The 23,910-nt window shown below is 55.0% G+C and overlaps 1 protein-coding gene across 2 annotated transcripts; it reads right to left on the bottom strand.

Moving 5' to 3' along the window:
- Positions 1 to 2,736: 2,736 nt before the first annotated feature.
- Positions 2,737 to 22,888, bottom strand: GTSE1 (G2 and S-phase expressed 1). Of its 2 annotated transcripts, XM_047741202.1 has the most exons (12): positions 22,761 to 22,888; positions 22,320 to 22,409; positions 16,862 to 16,919; positions 16,151 to 16,760; positions 13,511 to 13,681; positions 12,763 to 12,886; positions 10,790 to 11,170; positions 7,546 to 7,618; positions 5,504 to 5,743; positions 4,289 to 4,493; positions 3,633 to 3,845; positions 2,737 to 3,189 (listed from the first exon to the last, which is right to left on the bottom strand). In XM_047741202.1, exons 2-12 carry the CDS (start codon positions 22,339 to 22,341, stop codon positions 3,106 to 3,108), a joined length of 2,181 nt encoding a protein of 726 aa, XP_047597158.1. In that variant the 5' UTR covers positions 22,342 to 22,409; positions 22,761 to 22,888; the 3' UTR covers positions 2,737 to 3,105. The 2 variants fall into 2 exon arrangements, with proteins under 2 accessions (XP_047597158.1, XP_047597157.1); XM_047741201.1 differs by lacking the exon at positions 22,761 to 22,888 and having other exon boundaries at positions 22,320 to 22,751.
- Between the last annotated feature and the right edge of the window lie 1,022 nt (positions 22,889 to 23,910).

The following is a 23,910-nucleotide window of genomic DNA, read 5'->3' as shown; positions in this document are numbered from 1 at the left end:
CACATCTTAGAGTGGCCCAGAGGACACACCAATCATAGCATTAAAAGAAGCCTCTCTAAACAGTTTTATCTTTGCAACGTGCCATGTACTCTTACTTTCTGTTTGGTTCTCAGTCATGTTTAAAAACCGGTGGTGCTGCCCACTAAAACTGGACGGCAATTGGACGGAGATCTACGAGATTTCATGTAGAATTGGAACCATGGTTTGAAAGTGCAAGGGAACAGATGCGAATAGGTGGGAATCAGGCCACTAACACCCACCACCCAAAGCCTCAGGTTAAAACTGTGGTAGTTTCTTCACAGTTTCTCAGTAGATTGGCAGTGGACTGAAAACATGGATCATTCTTAAGGATCATTTTCCTGAGGGCAGGAATAGCTTCAGGGTCTGGAGAGAAACAAGGAAGGTCCCAAGACTCTGTTTCTGAGAAGAGAAGCAGGACCTGTGACCTAAAGAGTCGTGACCACCGGTGCCAGGAGCAGCCACGGGGTGAGCTCCCTGACAGCAGGGCCGGTCACAGGGCCCCGTGGGGAAACAGGAATGACGGCTTTTTCCAAAGAACAAGGTATCAGCCAACAAAACATCGATGAGACTATCTGTTTCATCTCACACCTCCCAGAAGAGCTGACAGCAACTTTGGGGTGAACGTTCCGTTGAGTCTAGAGTGGCTGAGCTGAGGCCACTGGACATTTTGGCTCAGTCTAGAGGACTTCACCCTTCCTGGGTGTGGCATTTCGGTACAAGGTTAGGGCGGAAGTCCAGTTTTCCTGCCTGAGCAAAGGGTTTGGGTTTAGGTATGCGGCAAACCCACCCACGAGGTGGCTGAAACATGAAACGTTGTGCAGCATTTTCTGCTGCTTTTCAGTTAAAGATCTGGCATTGCAGCCGCTTTGGATGGTTCAGCCGTGGGAAGGACAGCGACATCCTAAGTGCCATCTGTCAACAGCGATGTCGTATGTGTAGATTCCGGAGATGTGCATCGGGAGCTTAATGAAATACGGTAAAAATGGCATGAAGTTGGACCTCTTAAACCCGGGAGGGTGGCTCTGTAGTGGCCACCAACAGCCCTCACACTACTGTGTGGAGAATGTGGCCACCAATCAGGGAGCTCAAGTATCTGTCTTTTTAACAGGATTAAAATCCTATTACTTCTGTCCTGTCTGGGGGCGCCTGTACATTGGCGATGCCCCTGGGCCCCAAGACCCTGGCCACTCCCCAGGCAGCCTGAGGGAGGGGAGGAGCGAGAAGAGCCAGGGAGCAGGCCAAGGCCCAAGGCCCAGCTCATCCCCTTGGTTTGGATGGGATGGCCAGAGCCCCACTTAATGATTGTATATTTACGAAGAGTTTAATGTCCCTCCTTCCTATTGAACTGTAAAGCCCCAGGTGAGGGGGAGGCATGAGCTTTGCTCGCTTCTGTGTCGCTGGGAGCAAAGCAGCCTGCCCGCAGTAGTCTCCATCAATGCACAGGGCGCCTGTCCCGCTCCTAAGAAGAGCTTGCGATTCTTGGTCTCGGGTTCATGAGTTCCAGCCCCAAGTTCAGTGTGAAGATTACTTAAAAATAGATACATAAGACCTAAGTAACATGTGAAGGATCAGTTCCAGGCTTCGGGTTTTCCCCTGTGAACTGAGGGGCCCCATCAGAGGACAGCTTGCATGAATATGGGAGCCTAGCATGCTTGTCGCCCTCAGGAACAGAGCCGAGGGAGGAGGGGGCTGCCGTGATTCTGGTCACTTCTCCCTCTCCCTGGCCAGGGCACCCTGCTTCCAGAGTCTGAGCTGACGCAGACAGCTCCAGGTAAGCGCTCACACTGGCAAGCATTCCCGCCTTTGGATGGAAAGCTCCTCCGCAGGTGCGGTGCTGAGACACGCGGGCCTTTTCTGGGGAGCACAGGAGTCCCTCTCCATTTGAAACGTTAACCAGAGAAAGCTCAAAGCACGGCCCCTGGCTTGTCCCCCTCCGCACTCTGTGGACCGAGGCTCCCTGGTATCTGGCAGGAAATACCAGACGTGAGCCCAAACAGCAGGCCCCGTGACTCCAGTCTGCTGAGAGGCCACTGCACTCAGACTGCGAAATTTTCTCAAAAAGTGAGGTATCTATATAGATCACTGGCTTCCAAGCCAGCTAGTTTTTAGAAAAGATTTAAATGAGAATGGCTTCAGTCAGGGAAGAAACCTTCCAGTGGCCCTCAGCTCCCTCTACCAGATAGGCTCCTGCTCTGAGCACATGGAGGGGTCCTCCTCACCCCCGTTCCCAGACGGGCTGGACCTCAGCTCCCACACCTCTCCCTCGGCCTGGCCCCCTCACTCCCCGGAGCAGCCTCTTCTCCAGGTGTGTCCTGAGTGTGGGCTGGAAGTGCAGATTACTAGGCCTGCCCCAGACCTGGGCCGTGAGCCTGGGTCTGCATTTAAACCAATTTTTATTCATACTCCATTTTGAAAATCGCTTGAAACAACTAAAGTTTGGATAACCTAGGGGCACCTGGGTGGCTCAGTTGGTTAAGCATCTGCTTTGGGCTCAGATCATGATCTTGGAGTCCTGGGATTGAGTCCTGCCAAGGGCTCTCTGCTAGCGGGAGCCTGCTTCTCCCTCTGCCCGTAGCTCCCCCTGCTTGTGCTCCCTCTCTGACAAGTAAATAAATAAAATCTTTAAAAAAAAAGAAAGGTTTGCATACCTAATCTGAAAATAATAAAAATAGTTATGCATGTTTGAAAATCTAGACAACCTTAAAAACCAAGGTATGTTTTAATAATTTTCATTTATTTTACAATTTAAGTCTAGAATATTTAACTTTCATACAAACTTAATTCTAAAAATAGTCACGTGCTATTTTATATCCAAAACAGAATTCTTCAACCGGAACAACCGCACCTCCGCGTCTCAGCCCGGCGCTGGGGCAGCACGTGCGGGAGGCGCTGGGCAGCAGTGACCGGGAGCCACAAACACCCGCCCCGCCCGCCCACAGCAAGCCCTCCAGGCACAGGACCCTTACCGAAGGTTGGCTTTTCCCCCCAGTACAACTTCTCCTAAGATTTTTTCTAAGGGTTGAAAACCACCTTAGGACTGAAGGTTCTTTTAGAAAGAATGAAACGCAAAGGACTGTGTTCTCCTCAGAACTTGAGAAGCGGAGAATCCACGTTTTCCTTGTCAGCCGCAGGGCTCAGCTGGATCAGAGGAGAAGCCAAGTCGATCAGCTGCAAGAAGGGACAGGCGGTGAGCCGTGCGGCCACACTGCCCCTCGCAGCCCGTCGGCTCCCCTCCAGGCCTCTGCCGCAGCGCGGGGCCGCCAACTGCCAGGACAGCCTGGCTCAGGCCTGCGGACAGAGGAGCCGGAGCCGGAAGGAGCAAATGCCACACGGAAGGACTCGGAGTTCCCTCATCACAGAGTAGGTGGGGGGTGGGGGGAGCCCTGCAGGGGCGGTGATGTGACCCCCACCCTCCGAGAGCCTGGGCTTCCCAGGCAGGATCCTGTACCAGGACCTGGTGCCACCAGTGGGGTGTGCCCTGAGTCATGTCACTTTAGAAACCTCCTGGGCCACTCTCAAGGGTCACTGTGAAGCACCGTAGGACAAGGAACAGACCCAGAAGGGAGACCACCCGAGGCGACACGGCCACAGAGCCGGCGGCCGCTCCTCACCTGTCCCACCTCCTGGGGTGCCTTGGACGCAGTGTTCCTGTCCATGTCTGGAGTGTTGAGCAGCAGGTCGATCAGCGGTCCACGCTCAGATCCCAGAGCCATGTGCACCTCCGGACTATTGCAAAAGTCAATGAGAGGGACGTCGAGGGGGGCTATGCTTTCAGCTTGTGGGGTGACGGCCAGCTGGTCCAGTCTGAGATCCACGAGAAGAGCCTAGACGAGAACACAAGACTTAAAGGCACTTCCGATAACTTTCTGTCAACCATTCTGAGAAAACATAGGAGACCCAGGGAAGGAGGGGCCTTTAGGGGTTGGAATGGCTGTGTGGGCACCTGCTGAGTTCTCTCCTCTCTGGCTGCCCCCCACACAGCCCCACCCCCAACCACTGCCCCGGCCAACAGCCCGCACCGGAGCTCCCACCGACCCTCCCGCTGCTGCCCTGCTTCCCATGCTTGGAGACTGGCCCTCTCCCATCCGACACGGGGGGGGGGGGGGGGGGGGGGGGTGGTGGCTTCGGTCCCCGCTGGAGGCGCACACCCCCCCCCTCTGGCACGGCTGGCACTGGAGGCCCCAGGGACAATGGATCAAGTCCTGGAAGACTGCCTCTGGGGACCGTTGTGGTAAGTCAGCCGGGTCACCCGGGGTGACACAGGTACCTCACTGGCGGCCGCGTCTCCAGGGGGCTGGGCTGCACCCAGCGCTACTTCCGTGCCGATGCTTTTTGTAAAAGTCAAGTCCCTCTCCTCTGGAGAAAAGTGAAGTGCCTGTGGCACGGCCGACGGAGGGGACAAAGGCCCCTCAGGTGACGAGTCCTCGCGCCCAGAGGTGGCCTCGCTGCTGTTCCTCTGCATTGGTGCAGCTCTGCCAGACAGAGAAACAGAAATCTTAGGAGAGGGTCTGGGGACATGCTGGCTTGTGGGCGAGGAGTCCAGCTTTGGAGGAGGCGTGTCAGGTGGCGCGTGCCGTCCATGGCAGCTCCCACCGTGCGCGAGGCTCCTTCCAGTCTTAAGCCTCCTCATGGATAAAAATAAAAGTCTGAGGTCCTCTGGCTCTAACGGTTCGCTAGCCTGCTGTCCCCACAGGCCTATTTCGCTCCCCTTTCCTGGGGAATCCGGTAACTAGACCAGTACGTACTCCGCGTCCGGCAGCAAGGAGAGACGCTCTGAAGACGATCAAACAGGAAAATGGAAGTGACCAGGTGGGGAGTGAGGCTTTCTGGAAAGGCCCCTGAGGTTGGCCCTTCAACATGGACTTCAGCTGTGGAGGGAGGTGCATTCCAGGCGGAGGACAGCCAGGACAGCCTATTTGCCATGTTGGGGGACGGGGGGCATCACGGCAGGAGCAAAGTAGTGGGGAGAGAGCGGAGGGAGGGGGAGAGGCAGGTAGGACAGATAGTCTAGCGAATTCAGTTTGCTTCTCAGGAAATCTGGGTGCGGTCACCCCTGACCAACACCCTAGCAGCCAGACTGTGGGACTCTCCCGGGGACCCAGTCGCAAAGACCGCACCAGACCCCAGAGCTCCTGATGGGGGCACACCTTACGGGGCCCTCTGTCCACAGGGCTGTTCCCAGTGAGAGGCCGTGGCCCACCGCGATGGGCGATCAGGACAGGTGCTCTCCCTCCTTGCCCAGCCCAGCAGCCAACTGGAGAGGACGCTGGGAGGGGCTATGACAGTGGAACAAACAGGTGCCCCCCCGCTTCAGAGGCCCACTGACAGACCCCCGTGGCTGCCGCTGAGCAGCTGTGCTCAGCCTCGGCCTGGCTGGTTCCCGACAAGTGACCCAGCCGCCAGACTAGGCGGCCTTTCTAGTGCAAGATCACCTTGGGTCCTGAGAGTCCGAGACGAACGTACCGCAGCCTTTACCTCTTACCTCACCGAAGACTTTTTCCGGGGCTCAGAAGAAAGCCACCGGGTGGACACGCACAGAGGTGAAGCCAGAGCTCTGGGCACGGTTTTAGGGGTCATCACTGGAAGGCCGGAGAGCCGGCGGCTGGCAGGTGTGGGCAGGGCTGACACGTGCTTCCTACTCAAGGGGGTCCTTGTACAGCTTCCAAGGCTCTGCGGGGCCGCCACTGACGAGCGTCTAGCGGGAGTGCTATGGACAACCACCCTGGAAAAACAAAGCTGGAGTCTTCAGCAGACGTGACTAAAAAAATATCCATTCAGCCAATATGCTAATGCAGTAAAAAGCCCCAGATTTCAACACGAAGGATAAAAGACCCAAGCCCATGAAGCCTGCTGGAGTTCTGCTCTGGGCAGGAAGGGCTGCCCCAGCCCCCTGGGAGGCCCTGGTGTGGGCTTCTGGTTCCTCAGTCAGTGGCCGCTCCGCCCTGCCCGCAGGTTCTGACCAGACATGACGGGCACCCTCCAGGCGGGGTCGTGCAGACGCACTGTGTGGAAGGGTTAGAGACATCTGGAAGTCACCTTCTGATGGGGTAGGTGTTTGCAGAAGGAAAGGCAGACCCACAGTGGGGCCTGGCCTGGGCTCATGAGCGTGTCCACTCATTCCCGGGGGGAAGGGCCCCCCAAGCACGTGTGAGCCCCCATGAGTACATCAGGGCAGCTGCACATGATTTCTCACACATCCCTCCTTCCAACTTGGGCGATCCCCGTGGCTTTGACGGCCAGTGAATCCGCCCATCTGTGTGGAGCCCGCTGCTACTTTAAAGTAAACAAGTCGAGGCTGTCCTACCAACACGCGGCCCACAGGAGGGCTGCGGGCGACACACCATCCATCAGGGACAATCTTTACCTGCTTCGAAAAGAGTCTGAAAACAAACTTTAATTAATATTAACTGGAAAACTGAATCACTCCAGGGCACCGGTAGGAGAGGCGGGGCTCTCAGTCAAGCAGCCACTCTCTGCAAAGTTCTGGAACCACTGCCTTACTCCCCTTACTGCTGAACTCCAGTAAGAACAGATGAAAACACAAACAAACATAATCCTCATTGTGACCCAGGGAGGCAGGAACTACCGTCCCGCTGCACAGGCAGAGGACTGAGGGACGGGGTACAGTGAGGCAGGCCGTGGCTGTCGGGCCGTGGGTGCTAAGGGAAAGACCTACAGCGCGGCTGACCTTGTAAGCGGAAGCATCTGTCACCCGTGAAGCACTCCAAAGTTCACACTCAAATAAATGAAAGGCTAAGGCCGGTCTGTGGCAGAGCCAGCATCAGGGCCCCTGCTCTGGCGTCTGAGCCGCCACTTGGCTTAACCCCTTACCCCAGCCCAGCCCAGCCGTGTGCAAAGCAGCACCCTCATGCTGGCTGCACACGGGGCCTGGAAACGCTGCTCCCCTGGGGGGGCGTCCCCACGTCTGCCTCCTCTCCCAGTGGACGCGCGCAGGGAGGAGCAGAGCTGAGACAGAGTGCCCGGGCAGCCGGGCCGGGGCCAGGCTGTCACAGAGGGCCCTCGAACCCCAGCAGGTGGCAGTAAAGGGTGGCAGGGGAAGGACAGTCCCGGCCTAGGGCTCACGCGCATGTGCGTTTGTGCGTGTGCGTGTTCTTACTGTCTGCTGTGCTGAGTGTGCCCCATCCCCAGCACACCGCTGAGGAAACGAGGTCAGGAATGTCCAGGAACTTGCATTAGCTCACGGACCAGGGACAGTGCAGCCAGGATTCAAAACCCCCAGCCAGACTAACGACACTGCACCGGTCTCCGCCCGCGGCACAAACGAGAGCCCCCTTTCACACCTGTGGGGGTGGACGTTTCTGCCACGAGGTCAGGCCTGAGAGTCAGCTCGTTATACCACAGGCGGCAAGCCTGCGACTGTCACGAGGCAGATGTGACAGACGGACTGGGGCTCAGGCCACGTGGGGCTGGGCTGTGGGGTCACCACACACCTGCTTGAGAACGCTCAGAGACGAGCAGGCTCCTTCTCGGAGTGATATAAAATCAAAGGACACACCGACTCACCTCCCTACCGATGTGCAGGACTGCGGCCTCTGTGCTCGACAGGACCTCGGTGTCGCGCTGTCCGGGGGCTCACCTGGGCCAGGAGAGGAAGCGTGTACAGTCCGTCACACATGGGGAGAGTGACAAACCCACCATCCAGGGCTCTTCAACAAGAGCAACTCTCCTCAAACACCGAAAGCTCTGGGGCAGGGCCCTGTTCCCAGGGTCCCCATGTCCCCTCGACAAGGACAGCTGGCATCACGACCCCCATTGTGCGCAGCCAGAGGGAGCACGCTGCCACACGGTCACAGAGCAGAGTGTTCTGAGCAGGGTGGTCACTCCCCGCAGCCTCGCCAGCCCGGACTTTGTGGGAACAGCCTGACCCAGGGCGGATGATGAAAGGTGCTCGTGAGACAGCCCTGTCCCTGACACGGTGAGGAAAGGACAAACAGACTCCAGAGGAGCTGGAGGGGCTGTTAAGGGCCCAGAACGGGCAGGAGAGGGCAGCAGGTGATAGGCACTGGGACCGGTACTATTCCTGTGGCCTCGCAGCTCGACAAGGCCAGCAGACAAAGGTCGTTGGAGGGCCATGGCTATGGGCATCTGGCAGGAAAGGAAGCAAGCTCTGCTGAACACGGTCACCCTGAAGAAGCCATTTCCGTGAACACACTGGGCCCTCGGCTGGACTCTACACTTTATCTCTAGGTGCGGCTTCTCCCACAGGATCCAAACTCATGCGTTCACCGGCCTGCTCAGCCCGGCCCACAGGAGCCCTGCGGCATCTCCAACTCAACACGTCCAGACTGGCCCGTGGGCCTGCGCCAGGGCTGCGCTTTCTCGTGCCATCCCCCGATGCGGGAGGCAGGCCCCGGGTGGCGTGCGGAGGCCCCTCCCCACACTGCCGCAGGCTCCCCCAATCTCCCAGCACACCCCCCACCCCCCGCCCAGTCTCTAGTTCACATCCTGGCCAGGCTTCCACCTGGCTCTGCCAGTTTCCATTCTTTTTTTTTTTTTTTTAAAGATTTTATTCATTTATTTGACAGACAGAGATCACAAGTAGGCAGAGAGAGAGGGGGGGAAGCAGGTTCCCTGCTGAGCAGAGACCCCAATGCGAGGCTCGATCCCAGGACCCTGGGATCATGACCTGAGCTGAAGGCAGAGGTTTTAACCCACTGAGCCCCCCAGGCGCCCCCCAGCTTCCATTCTTGACCATGAGGGCCTCCTTGCCCCTCAGGGGAGGGCTCTGTTGAAGGTCTAAAGCCTCATGGCGGCCCCTGCACTGAATTATTCCGATCCATTCCTCAGTCCCGAGGTGCTGGGGAGCTGGCCCCTGCTGCCTCTCGGCCCTCACCTCTCACCTCACCCGCTAACTTGGCTGAGGCTGCCAGTTCGTTCAACAGCCACTCTCCTCTTCTTAGTAAGAGACGTCAGCGAGGCAGGAGGACAACCTGTCTCTGCTTCCCTGGCAGGTGAGCACAGTCCCATGACTGAGGCCCAGGCAATGGGGCAGAGATGGGCGTGACACACACAACTTCCGGTGAGCCTCCTTGCTCCTCCTCACCGATCCCACCTTCGAGGCTGACAGATGGGAAGGCTGGAGCAGAAGCAGCTGCACGGGAGCATGAGGAAGAGGAGCTAATTACGGCAAAACAAGGCAAAGGAGGCTTCTGGGCCATAAAGGCCACCTGTGCGGGCCGGTGGTGCTGGAAACTTCGAACAGCTCCTAGAAAGCACATTCACGTGGGAGAGGCTACAACTCCCCTCTCCCTTGAGTCCGCGCTGTACAACGTTCACAATTACGCATTTCTTAGATGAATGTACCTCCACTGAACAACCCCCTACTATCTGCCAGACACCACGCCGGTGCAGGTGGGGGAGGCCACACCAGCCCCCCGGTCTTACTGATCTTAGGAGGATGCGGAGGGGGGTGGGAATTCGGGGGGCAGACCTAGACAGGTGGGAGCTACAGAGGAAAAGCTCTAGAAATAGGGAGGGAGCCCAAGCCAGCTGCACAGGAAACAGCAGCACATGTATAACAGCATGAGACTCCAACAGGCCATGATGAAGACGGCCAGTGGGAACAACTGTCACCACCTGCACGGGGCTGCGGGACCACCACGTCAATCCGGCCAGAGCGGAGACCTCAGGAGCATACGGTAGGCTCAGCAGGGACTCAGAGAGGCAAGTGTTCATAGCAGGGCTGCCTGGTCCCCAGGGTAATGGCTTCAAGACCTCCCCCTAAAAAAGCTTAAAAAGAATCCACAAAAGGATCAAGTTGACCCGCAATTTAAATGCCTTTCAGGGAAAGATTCAGCTCCTTAACACAGGACAACAGAACACAGATATCAAAAATCCTGAACTTAACCATCTAAGAGATGATCAACAATTGTTAAACATGTAAAGAAACAGGAAAATGCGCCCATCACCAGAAAAACACTTAGTGGTAGAAACGGACCCCAGCATGATAGGGGAGATGGCATCAGAACAAACAGCTTAAAACAACCATCATAAATATGTCCAAGAATTTAAACAAACACTGTTAGGACAAAGATGGGAAAACTACAATATCAGAAATGAAAAATTAACTGGAAAGAAAGATGTAAACGCGAAGATATCACCTTGAAACGCCCAAACTGAAACACAAGAAAAGGTGGGGAAAGCCAGGGCCTCCGTGACCGACAAGGCCACACCGAGAGGCCTGTAACACTTGTGATTAAAGTCCCAGGAAATGAAGGGAAGCAAGAAAAAAGCCAAGTTTTTCCCCCCAGAATTAACACAAATAACCCACAGGTCAAAGCAGCTCAGAATCCCCAAGAAGGACGAACCCAAAGAAAGCCGCGTCAGAACTGCTAATAACCGACATGCTGAAAAAGAGCGAGAGAGGAACTTCTGAGAGCAGCACAGGAGCAGCCATGGGACAGAGGGGAGTGACCGTGAGACAAGAACGCCGCGGAGTTCTCATCTGAAAGGGCACAAGCGAGAAGGTGCTAGAACAACACATTTAAGTGCTGTAAGAAAAAAGAAAGCCAGGCCCCTGGGTGGCCCAGGTCATGATCCTGGAGTCTTGGATCAAGTCCCACATCAGGCTCCCTGCTTAGCGGGGAGTCTATTTTTGCCTCTGACTCTCCCCTGTCTCATGCTCTCGCTTTTTCTCTCTCTCAAATAAATAAAATCTTCAAAAAAAAGAGGGAGAGAAAGAGAGAAAGCTAAAAAAAACCTTATGTAGAATCTGTTCAATATTTTAAAAACATGAAAAACTCCTTACCAGTAGCAAACTTGGGGATCTTAAATTGACTTGTCGGGGTGGGCACGGCCCGCGTCCCACAAAGTAGGTAGGAGTCACGCCTTCCTGCGCTCCCAGCGGCTGTCAGCGGAGAGGGCTGTGACCAGGTGGGGCCGGAGTTCGGCCCAGGGCCTCCCTGTCCTGGGGACGAGGCTTGGGCGAGAGCCGCTGTGGGGGGCGCCTTGGCCGGCTCCGCCAGCGCCTCAGCAGCCGCGGCCCACCTGCTCTGCCTGCAGGAGGCACCCGAGGGGCCGGCCTGCAGAGGCTGCCGCGGCCCGGTAGGGCCCATCCTGCCCGGCTGGCTGCGGTGTGACGGAGGCGGGGAAGCGCCTGTGGAAATCCCTGCAGGCTCGCTGGATCTAGCTGCAGGAGGAGGCACAAAATCTGGTTACCACTTAAGCTTCCGTTATTTTTAAATTACGAAGTTACTTAGCACTTAGAGTTTTTGAGTGAAGGTTATTTGTATCACGATGATTTCCTCACGATCAGACAGGACCTGTGAGCAACATCCCGCATGCCCGTCAGCTAATGTCCTCAAACACAGGACAAGTCTGGCTGCTCCTGGCTTAGCTGAGTGTGTTCTAAGGTACGAACTGCAGACACGTTACCAAGACCCACGTAAGTAGTCGTGAGTCCCTGCGTTCCCGTCTTCCCTGCTGTTGTCGACAGCAGACCTCTGCCCTGGCTGAGCGGCCAGAAGTGGACAGTGTCGTCACGCGCCCCACCCCTCTGGTCAGGGAGGTTGGGAGGGGACAGGGAGAGAAGGTGCCGTCCTAGCTGCTTGGTCCCTCCAAATCCCCGGGCAGTTGGGTCACAGCAATCCCAGGCACCATTTAAAACAGAAAGAAGATAAACCGGGGCAAGCACTCAGGTGCCAGTACGGCCCCCCCGAAGACGCCCATCTGGGACGACTCCTGTAGAAAGCCAAGAGAAGGCTGAGGCCGCAGTCCGTGTCACACGGTGCGTACCGGCTTCGCAGCGCCTCACCGCACGCTGCCCGTGGACCTCGCCAGCCCCGTCTGTGCACATCACACACACACACACACACACACCAGTCAGGCCCACTCAACGTCCGTCTCGCAGCCTTTACGAGAGGCAGGGCTGCAGCAACCCCCAGTAAGAGCAGTGCCGCTGCCCTGCAGCTCCGGCCGCACAGACTGCACGGCCCCTCATCCGGCAGGGATCCCTTTCCCCGGTCACCGCCACACTCCACTCCGGAGGCTGGGGCGGGCCCGTCACACACTCCCTCTAAAGCCCGGACAATGTTGCAGGGGAGGCACTGTCCTGCCGTCCGTCCAGCTACGGAAATGACTTCAGTTCTCGTCCCCACCACTGGGCAGTCAGGACTCCTAATCACATCAGTCTGATTCCAGAGAGGACGCTTTTCCCATTTTGTGCAGAAAGTCCACACGCGTCTAGACAGCAAATAGCACAGGACTAGCGGGGTGAGTCTGGAAGGGACTGGAGGGCCGCCCCCCACCCCAGCACACCAGGGCTTCTCCCTTTCACCACGAGATGGCGCCCCCGGCTCACGGAGACCACAAGGCAGCTTGCCTTGCGTCGCTTCCGGTGTGGGGACTTAACTAAACGCCGAGTTTACTAGGGTCACGAGCCCTAAGTGATCTGGAACAGACCTATTTTTAACACCTGTGTCTGGTTACATGTCCAGGGGCCGGTCTCTGCGTCCTTGCACGTTCGCAGGCCCCTGGAGCACAGGGCAGCTGTGGCAGGGCGGGGCCACCCTAAACTAACCCCAGCCGGAGAGCGCTCTCCTCAGAATTAGGGAGCGCCACAAGGGCAGGGACCCTGACACAATGGCCCCCACCCCACACCGCAGCAAACCCTCCACAACCTTCTGCGGAGCCAAACGTCTCAGAGGGACATTGCCCTCAGGGCGGAGCCAGGCCTGGCTAGGCAGGGGGGGGTCTGGGCACTGAGTTCCCCTCCGGCCGCACCTCTGCCAGCTGCTGGAGAAGCACCCACGCTGGAAATCGGGGCTGGAACGGACCCCGAGGAAGACTTTCTTGAGAGCCCGCCAGCACAGCCAGGTGGTTTCAACAGGGTCTTCTTCAGTCCCAACTGCAGCAAAATGTTAGAAACAAAACAAAACACCCAGAGTCATCAAAGAGTTCAAGATCTATACCCATGATCTATACCTTTCTTTGCAAATATAGGGTTTTTAAATAATTGAGCAATGATCATCTTGAATTTAAAGGGAAAGGCCAGGCCGCATGGCTCAAGTGTAGTTTTCCAAGCCATGCACAAGACACATGGGACCTTGCTGAAAGGCTGATTTCTGGGCTCAAACCCCCACCCGCAGAGTCCGAGCTGTAGGGCCCAGCTTCTGGCAATTTTAACAAGTGGTTCTGACTCGCAGCTCCGTTTAACCACAAGGCCAGGAAAGAAACGGCCGGGCTGTGGGCAGCTGTGTCCGAGCCGGTGAGCGGCGGAGCCAATCACCGACATCCCATCGCGTCTCTGAGGGAAGCGGGGAGCCGCACAGACACACCAACGCTCGGAGATGCCGAGTCCCGTCCGCGGAAACCCCACCACAAGCCAGGCCTTGCGCTCTAGCTTCCATCAAGTGGCCTCGCACTGATCCCATTTCCAACCTACCCCAAAGACACACTGCACGTCTAGCGCGCTGCCCCCGTGATCGCTTTGCTCCCAGGCCACGCCTGCCCCCAGCCCTGCCGGACCCACCTTGTTCGGAACCGGGAGCGATCGCTTGCCCTGGACTGAGTGGCTGCCCCCAGCCAGGAGGCTGGCGGGCTCCTGGGCCACACTGGACTTGTCAGGGACCGTGTCCCTGCGGGGTTCCTTTTCAGTGAGGATTTTCATCTGGGAAGGACTGGCTGCTATCCTTTTCATAGGCTGAAAATTTTAAGATGAAATGTGAGAACTGTCTGGTCTTTAACAACGTACAGAAGTACCAAGGCTTCAGTGTAGAGCAACGGCGGGCGCCATCCGTCTTCCCGGGCTGCACACGTCCCTCCACTCATCAGCAGACGGAAGCGAACACGGCAGCTCGCTTCCTGCACCGAGTCACCATGGACGAAAATGAGGATGGCATTTGCTTCCGCATTAACAACAGAGGGGAATAACGCTCAGAACATTAACAGGAGAGAGATCCTCTAAAGCTTTTCCTCAATCGGGATTCTGAGCTAAGGATGATGAGGAAACTGGTTCTAGTAACAAAACTTTTAAAATGCTGTCTAGAAAGGAATCACTGATTAAAACGTCATTCCTGGGACGCCTGGGTGGCTCAGTTGGTTGAGCAGCTGCCTTTGGCTCAGGTCATGATCCCAGCATCCTGGGATCGAGTCCCGCATCGGGCTCCTTGCTCATCAGGGAGCCTGCTTCTCCCTCTGCCTCTGCCTTCCATTCTGTCTGCATGTGCTCACTCTCTCTGACAAATAAATAAGTAAAAATCTTAAAAAAAAAAATTAAAAAAAAACAAAAAACGTCATTCCTTCTAGCAGAGACGCTGCTCAGTTGTAATGAATCTTCCGGGCAGAGTACTGGAAGCCATTTTTCTCTGGGCAGCAGAGTCAAACAAAGAATAAATTTCTGATAATATTTAGATCCAGGGGCATTCAGGGAACGAACCCCAGCTTACGTCGATAACCCCTTATAACAAGGCTGGCTACGAAGAAGCAGCAGCAGATCATAAAGTAAGCACAGCATTAGAACAAGAACTTTCTTTTTCCTTTACAGCATTTTAAAACTGAGATATAGCTCATGAAACCTAAAATTCACCATTTCAAAGTGTACGTGTCAGGGGTTTTTAGCAAATTCGCAATGTTGTACAGCCGGTATCAACCCAAGAACATTCTTGTTGTTCCTGAAGGAAAGTGCCAGCCATCAGCAGTCACCTTCCACTCCTGTCAACCTCCCCGCCTCGACAGCCACTAACTACTCCCCTCTCTACAATTCGCCTATCATGGTCCCTTCCCAGAAATGGGAGCATACGATATGTGAACTTTTGTGTCTGGCTGCCTTCCCTAAGCACGTTCTCAAGGGTCATTCATGTCATACTATTTTCTAATATTGCATTTCCTTATTGCCTGAATCCACCTGTAATCCCTACCGCGGTCCACATACTCCCCATAAGACCCCTTCACTCATTCTAGGCACATCACTTTTAGAAATTTACATCCCAATGGGCTCCAGCAAAGGACTTTGCATGACTGAAGGAGCGGCCGGGCTATTTAGGGGAAGCGAAGCCCCCATGTCCCCTGTCCAGGCTTCAGTGTGGCAGACAAGATCTGAGCTCGGATCGGCCCTGGGTTCTGAGGGCAGGGAGCCGTGCCGCTCGTGAGATGTCCTTATAGAGGGAAAAGGAGCTCCTCGGCCCTTGCTGGGTGGTTTGCACTGACCCAGACCTGCTCACAACCCCGTACGGTACCATTCCTCTGCAACCGGCTCAGAGAGCAGAGGCCTGGGCCCAGGTCCGCCGCAGAGCTGAGAAACGGCACACAGCAGGCTCTAACTGCTGCTTCCCCTCAAAGCAGGAGCTGCCTCCCCTGAGCAGGCACAAGGTCAGCAAAGCCTGGAAGCAGCAACCGTTTGACGCCTTCCCCCACCCGAGTGCCCTGCCCCACAATCTCCAGGAGCCCTAGTGCACCAGAGTTGGCCGGCTGTATCCCAAAGACCTGGCTGTCCACTGCCACTTCCCAGGACAGCTTATCCGCATAATTCCTGGGAGGAAAGCGATCTGAACAAATTCACAGCTAAGGAAGACAGCTAGTGGCTGTTCCGGGAGGGGAATTTTTGGAAGTTGCTTGTTAATGTACATGAAATCCTTAATAAGTAGAAAATCGAGTGTTGTAACAAAGCAAAAGGACAAATTTCAAAAGACATTCAGGAGGAGGTGTTTTTAAGTCATCACAAGAGGAAGGTAGTCCCGCCCCTCTCCATATCCACCCAAACCTAGCTCTCCAGGCTGTCCCTGCTCTTCATGGACTTTCTGCTTCTATACTTCTTTTCTTTTTTATTTTTCCTAAGATTTTATTTATTTGTCAGAGAGAGAGAGCCCAAGCACAGGGAGCAGAAGGCAGAGCCAGCAGAACAGGCAGAGGGAGAAGCCGGCTCCCCACTAAGCGGGGACCCCCGATGCAGGGCTTGACTCCAGGACCCCAAGATCATGACCTGAGCCGAAGGCAGATGCTTAACCAACTGAGCCACCTGGGGCCTTGTTCCTATGCTTCTGAGCCCTCAGCACAGCTACGTTTCCAAGCTTCTCCCTGTCACGGTTTCCTTTAGGGTCATAAACCAAAGGGCTAAAACGCAAGGGAGCACCTAGCTCTCCAGACAGATGTTCTGGGATGTGCGTGTGTCTACCTGCTCCGTGGCCACAGGAATGTTCTTCCCTCTCGCAGAAAAAGCCCGGGGCTGCACCAGTTTGCTGACGACCTTTTTCTGAGTCCCTGACTGGTGTGGAGGGTGAGCAGTACTTGGTTCCGCTGGCAGAGAACAGCGGGACGAACATGGTGGTCTCTGTGTCTGGGCGGGAGCCCTTGGGAGGGCCACGCCAGAGGGGGTCTGGGTTCCCAGGAGTGGCGCGCCCCGCAAGGGGCTGTCTGACAGATAATAGGTCTCCCTCTTAAGTGACTTGGGGCTTTTCTTCATTTCATTTTCTTTCTCAAATAGGCTTATTTTTAATTTTGATTCCTGTATAAATCTTTCCACGCCCTGGCTCCAAAGGTCTTCAGCTGTGACATCTTGGGCTGCCTTGTTTTTGCTCTTGCTTTCTATCTGTAAGGCCAGTAAGTGGGCTTCTTTATACACTTCCACAAATTTTTCCCCAGTGAGAGGACTCCAGGTGAAGTGACTTTCTGAGGCTGACAAGAGAGGTTCTTCAGGAATGTGATGATTTAATTCCAAGCTGGCAGCAACGCATCTTTCCTTATGCCCAACGGGTCCAAAGAAGACCTCATCATCTTCATTTGCACTGTTTTAAATAAAAGGATTATTAACAACAATGGCATTTAAATGGAAGACTTTAATGAATGTGGTTAAACCCAAGGAAAGGGAAGAAAACTCATGGTTTACCTTGAAGAAGACAATGAAAGATCGAAGTCAAATTTTTCATCAGCCAACAGGAGAATGTCTGGGGGGAAAAGGTCCAGCATTATTTGAGGGTTGGGGCCAACAAAGAGAAAATATTACCAGGCTCTGCAGCTATAAAAACAACAAAATTTCACTCCCCAAAGTGTACCTTCTCGTCATCTTAACAGAGGGCTCTAGATGCTTCAACGTTTTTGTTTTCGTTTTAAAATAGCATAAAAAAAACAATAATAAAATAAAATAGCATTGGCAATTCTGGGTTTGCTAAGCTGGCCCAAAAATCCCAGTCCTCATCTTTAAGATATAATCTAAAATGCATTCACCATGTCATTCAACAGTTTTTCAAGGCTAGATAAGTCATATTCGGGTATAGACAGTTTTCAAAAGACCACCGGCTTCAGGTCCCGCAGAACTGAATTCCTCGCTTACAAACTACATCAACACCTACTCTTCCTTCAAAAACAAATTCAGTGTTGTTCAAGTGCACCCTCGGGACTCCACATGTATTTGCTGATGACCGGCTCCTCTTACAGCGCACCCTGAACCCAGAAGAAACTGCACTTGTACCCCCATCCGCACTTTCACCATAGCTCCGTCACTAGCCCGCCTGGAAGCTCAACTCCCTCTAGCAAACCTTGGGCTCCCAGTTAGCCGATCTCTTTCCTGGGGCAACTGCACCCTTCCCCTAGTTCCCACACCCCATCCACCCCCATGCCTCCCTGCCCTAACCCCTGTCGCTGCGCTGCCCTGCTGTTCTGTAATGTCCCTTTACCCTTCTGGGACCCCAGCTAGAGCGTAAGCTCCTCCGAGCCAGAAAATGTCTAATGCTCTCACAAATCCCCTTATGTCCGGCTAAGGGCCTGGACACTTACGAATAATTACCAAAATGGATAATTACACTGAGTGTAATAATAATTGCACTGAGTGGATATTTCCATGCTGTAAAGTCGATGCAGCACTTTCACAAATCACATCTTATTTGATCTTAAAAAACAATGCTGCAAGCTTACTAAAATTATAAAAATTTAAAATATGCTATTATCATAATTAGGTCCTAATTAGTCACTTCAATTATTCTTAATTACCCAATCAAGGGAAAGGTAGAAAGCACAAGTGCACAAACACAATAAACAGAAATGACCAGAGAGAGAGGAAATTAAAAGATTCTTAAGCTAGACTGCTCAACTCCGTGCATATAAACCTAAGAACTTGGCTGAAATGCATAATTTTCTAGAAAACACTATTTTTTGTATTTAAATTACTTAAGTGGATTTATTTTTAAAACTGACTCAGGAAGAGAGAAAAAAAAATCTTCATAGTTCAATTATCATAAAATAACTGCATACATTTATTCAAGAGCTCTTGTCCTCGAAAGAGCACAAGTCCCAGACAGTTTCACAGGATAATTCTGTCAAGTCTTTCAAGAATGCATCATTCCAAAGTTATTTAGACTGCTCCACGGGATAGAAAAAAGAAACCTTTCAACTTACTTCTATGAAGCAAGCATAACCATTCCCCAAACCTCTAGTAACGCTCAATAAAGAAAGTTACAGACCAGACTCAGAAAAAACCCTAGAGAGGAATACTGGGTACCAGAACCCACCAGCACATTAAAAGAAGAACATATCCTGACTAGGTGAAGTTTGTTTCAGGACTTCAGGACTGTAGGGTGGTTTAATTTTACACAATCTAGTGACATGATTGTTATGTTACCAGATCGCAAAAGAAAACCCTAGATCATGTCCATCTATGCTAATAAGACATATTGAAAAATGCAACATACCTTGTTGACTTTAAAAGCTCTTTATAAAAAGCAGTAGGTACATTAGAGACACATTTGATTATATAAGGAAGTATCTATCTCCGGCCAAAAGCCAATGTCAGGTCTAATGGGACGCGATCAGAAGCGGTCCTTCTAAAGGCAGGAACCAGTGTACTCTATCGGTCAGGACAGGCTAACTTACGCTGAAGCAACAAACAACCCCCGCGCGTCAAGTGCTCTATTTCTCACTCAAACTCTACGTATGCTGAGGCTTGGGTCCTGCTCCACATCCTTCTCACTGCAGAACACAGGCTGATGGAGCCGGGCCCTTGTCCTAAAGGGGGAAACAGCAAATTCATACTAGTTCTTAAAGACCTAGAAGTGTCACATATCATGGCATTCCCATGTCACTGGCCACCCTTCACGTCACTTGAGCTGAATCCAAGTGCAAGTGGGCAGACAAGTACGATTCTACCATGTACCCAGGAGGGGAAAAAAAAAAAGTAGAAAGGAAGAAGGAAAAAAAAGGTGGAAATACTGATAAACAGCACCAAAACCACCACCTATATGTAAATTAACTCACAGACCAGCATGAGAGTTAATGGTATCTAAAGAGGCAATTCCACGAAAGGCGGGCACACGGCCACGATGCCGGCCGTCACGACAAGCCCGGACACTGTGCTGGGCGCGCTAACCAGTGCGATCAGACAAAGGAGAGAATCTGGAGGTACCAGGATCGCAGCGCACAGATGCTATAATCACAGACATGGAAAAACAAACGGACACTATTACAAGTAGTGAAAGGATAAAAGCGGATGCCTGAGGATAAAGTTATTGCACAGCAGTCAATGGCATCATATCTACAAAGAACAGTGTGAAGATACGCTGGAAGAAAAGACTTCATTATAGTAGCAGCAAAACCCACTAAACACGTGGGAATAAACCCAACACACGCGAGACAGATAAAAGAAAACTTAGTATAACATAAAAGTAGCCCATCAAATTAAAGGGGGAAATGGTGTATTCAATAAACGGTATTTTCCCTTAGGGAAAATATATATAAAAGGAAAAAGAAGGGGCGCCTGGGTGACTCAGTGGGTTGAGCGACTGACTCTTGATTTTGGCTCAGGTCACGATCTCAGGGTTGTGAGCCCGAGTCCCATGTGGGGCTCCTCACTCAATGTGGCATCGGCTTGAGATTCTCTCTCTCCCTCTCCTTCTGTCCCTCTCCCCACTCACTCACGCGTGCATGCACTAGTGCTCTCTCTCAAAATAAGTGAATACATCTTAAAAAAATGAAAAAAAAAAAAAAAAAAAAAAAAAGGAAAGAAAAGGAACAAGAAAACATGAGGAAATTGTCACCCGGGGACAAGAGGTCTAACTACGACACCAAACGCGAAACCGGAGGAGACAGAGTACAATACGTAAAAAGCCATTTTAAACCTCTGCACGGCCAGAACCCCACGAGCGAGGCTGCAGAAACGGTAAGCGGGAAGCGAGTCGGCGGCCCCGGCCCCAGCCGGCTCCGTGAGGAGCGCACCCACGCACTCAGAGGAAACAGGCAGCGACATAACGGAAGCCCCGGGCAAAGGACGGCGGCAGATCGAGTAACTGACGAAGTAAAAGAAAACAAAAGTAACCTGAGATTCCACTTTTCACCTCTCAGGTTGTCAAAAACCAAAGAGTTTGGTAAAACGGGTACAAGGCTGTGGAGAATGAAGACAGTCCGCATAGCACTGGGGGAGGTGTCACTTAGTCACCCGGCAGCACCTACAAAATCAGAAATGCGTGTGTCCTCCGGCCCAGCAAGGAGACCTACAGGCGGGCATCGCACAGCCGGTCCCAGTGCCGTTTGCTGCGAGAGCATTTGAGAAAGCAAGACACAGGACACAAACGAACGTGCACCCACAGCAGATGGCAGAAATCATTCCCCCCCACCAAGGCAGACCGCTACACAGGGACCAAAGAGAACAGCAACGGTGCACGTGTTGACATTCAAAGATCAGCCCCATAAAGCCGCACCACGAGCAAGATGCAGCATGGGGTCCACCTGCTCTAAGAGAGGGGCGGTTGGCCGGCAGTGTACACGGGCTGGTTTGCTCTTGCACAGATCGGGTCTAGAAGAGCAAAGAGACCGAAGACACTGCTGGCCTTTGGAGGGGCAGCTGAGGGGCTGAGGGAGAGGCTCCAGGAAGCGGAAACAGGTTGGGTCGGATCCTGGAGGGTTTGCAAGACACTGCAAGGAGCTTCTACTCTATCCAGAGTGCAAGAGGAAGCTATGGAAGGTTTAAGCCTAAGAGTTATGGTCTAACCTGTGCTTCTCAAAGGTTAGCCTGGCTGCTGTGTTGAATGTATGGGAAGGGAAGGAAGCGGTATCTGTTGAAATCGCAGATGCCCACGGAGGTGGAGGTGAGTTAGTGTGGCTGAGGCACAGGGTGGTGGCATCTGGGTGGGGCTGGAAAGAGGCAGACGCATCCGAATGTATTCTGGAGATGGAAACAGCAATAAAGGGGGACTGAACAGACGTGGCCGCTTCACAACTTAGGCTGGTAAGCAGGGGGGCCGTTTGCTTCCACGGGAGGACAAAGAGCCGGCGAAGAGCAGGCTGGAAGGGCGAGCACACTGGGCTCGAAGTGCAAGCCATCCGGGTAAAGACGCCAAGGAGGCAGGTGGATACAAGAATCCAGACTCTGGGGAAAGACTGTGTCCAAGACAAAATGGAGGCCCTGCTACAAAGCACATGGAGTTTAACACCTGGGAGCGTCTGAGAGCCCTTGGGGTCGGGGGGATAGAGAGAGACCCCAGACCATGTCCTGGGAAAGATCAGCTTCAGAAGACGACAGAGGAAGAAGAGCTTGCAAAGAGCATAAACCAGCCAGAGAGGTGGAAGGGTTGTACCTGCATGTCAGTGGTGGGCACAAGCACACGGACGGGCACGAAGTAAGGCTACGAGGGGCTGGGAGGGTTGTGACAAGGGGTGAAGTTCTCCAGCGCAGCCCATGGGATCGCACGCGCTCGGGACTGGTACTGAACGTGAGGGTACAGACAGGAAGGAGGAAGGGGTGCAGCGGCAAGTATGTTTCTAGATAGGAGGAAGACGTGATGAAACTGGCGAAGCCCCCAGGACGCTCTTGGCAGGATGAAGTGTCCAGGATACCTAGTCCACCGGCCTCACACGGATGTTGCCAGGAGCAAAGGATACAGGGACGCCCACATGTCTTAGGGGAAGATAGGAGGGTTTGGGCCTCCGCGCATCTCGGAGGCTGTCTTCTCACCCTGATGCTCAAGCCAGACGGGGACAGAACAAGACCAGAAAGTCACGGAGATTCTAAACAAGCCTCAGCCGACAGGAACCAGCAATGAACACGAAGAGGAAACATCAGATTCGGTCCCGCCGGTCCCGAGCGCCTGCCAGGTGCCAGGCGGTGTTCTCCGCTCCGGGTATACCCAGCGGGTCGGGCTGCAGAGAACCCCCGCTTTGAGGGAAATCCGAAGTTGGGGGGAACGCGAGGGAGAAAACCGAAAACCAGAGAGGCCGGACGGAGGCACACCGCTTAGGGCGGGGACGTGACTTTGGCCGGCGCAGGGCACCGGTGAGCGCCGAACAAATACGGGACTAAGTTCTCGCAGATGCGGGCACTCGAGCTCCACGACCACGGCGCTGCAGCGGCGAGGACGCACCGTTCTCCCCGGGGACGTCCATCTCCGCTTCTCCTGGCGGGCGGGCTGGCGGCGCGTCCTCTTTCCACGGCGACGGCTGTCAGGGAGTCACTGCGGGGAGGGAGGACAGGGCCGGCCGGTAAGCAGGTGCGGGGCCCAGGCCCTCGGCGCCACCCCCCCCCCGGACCCCGTGAAGGCCGGCGAGCGCTGCTGCAGCCCCGACCCGGACGCAGGGAGAGGGCGGCCGCCGGCAGGCGGGGAGTGGAATGGCGGCCGGAGGCCACGGGAGGTGCCGCCGGGACCCTCTGCCTCGCACCCCCGGGGCCGCGCGCCCCCAGGCCGGGAGCTCCGGAGCCCTGATCTGGACGGAAGTCCACGGTCGAGCACAACGGAAGTCCCCGCGCTCGCGGCAGCGCCACCGAAAGCGCGAGAGGACGCCGCCCGACCCACGGCGCCCCTCACCCGAGCGACGGCGACACCCGGCGGCCCCACCCCGGCCCGGGGTTTAAACGCGGCGCGACGGCGCGGCGCGGGCCGCCGATTGGCCGGTTTGAAGGCGCTGCGCCACGACGCCGCGCCCGGCGCATCCTGGGGGCTGGGGCGGAGCCGCCGGGAGGAGGGGCGCGGCGCACATGCGCACTGCCTCCGCGTGCGGGTGGGCCGGGCAAGTCCGGGTTCCGCCGGCGCCGGCGGCGGGTCGCCAGAGGCTGGCGGGGGCTTCTTTGGAGCGTCGTGCCGGGTCCCCGCAGGCTTGGCGTCAGGGTAGCCGCGCGTGCCGAGGGACGTGGCTCCGACCCCAGCTTTTTGTCTGTACACGCAGGGGCTTCAGTTGCCCGCGAAGCGTGTCGGCGGGAGCCGAAGTGGGGGCGCGCGTGTGCCTCGTGCGCCCCGCTTGCCGGTCGGCGCCAAGCCCCGGGCCCGCCCGCACCAGCGCACAGCCCCGCCGCTGCTGCCCGCGCGGCAGGAGAAGCCGAGGGTGCCGGGGGACCGTGGTGAGGGTCCGAGCTGGCCGGAGGCGTGGTGAAGCCCGCCCTGCGCTTTACACCCGCCGGGGAGCTGGGTCTGTTCTGAGAGCAAGAGGCGGGGGCGGGTCGGAGGGGTGCGCAGGGCGCGGTGGCTCCGGGGTGCAGTCCGCACCGGGAGCAAGAGCCCTGGTCCGAGCGACGCGGAGCACTGGCCAGTGAATAGGTCCGTCCGCAGCAGCGTCAGACTGACCGCGCTGCGCCGTGGACTGTAAACCAGGAGTAAGTAACGCCCCGCTCGTGGCCGAGAGGGTGAGACGAGGGGCTCCGTTCGGGACACCGTGTCAGGAAGCTGTGCTCTGGGTATGTGGGACTGGAGGCTGGGGGAGGATGTGGGAAGGAGGGGCCTCGGAAGGTCTGAACTCCAGAGGGAGGAACACCATTTTCAGGGGTCATAATGAGTTGTTTATTTGGGGCAGATTGGGTGGAGAGCTGTCCAGGGGGCAGCCTTCCCAGGCCCAGGACCTACGCCAAGGCTTCTATACTGGCTGGCATCTGGACTCCACGTTGTCTCTGGCTTCCCATCACCCACGCCAATCACCCTGTGTGGTTGTGCTCCCTTTCCATTGCTCCTGATTCCAGCTCCCAGT

The sequence above is a fragment of the Lutra lutra genome, chromosome 8, assembly GCF_902655055.1.
Source record: "Lutra lutra chromosome 8, mLutLut1.2, whole genome shotgun sequence".
Lineage (NCBI taxonomy): Eukaryota > Metazoa > Chordata > Mammalia > Carnivora > Mustelidae > Lutra > Lutra lutra.
This window is presented reverse-complemented; position numbering and strand designations above follow the sequence as displayed.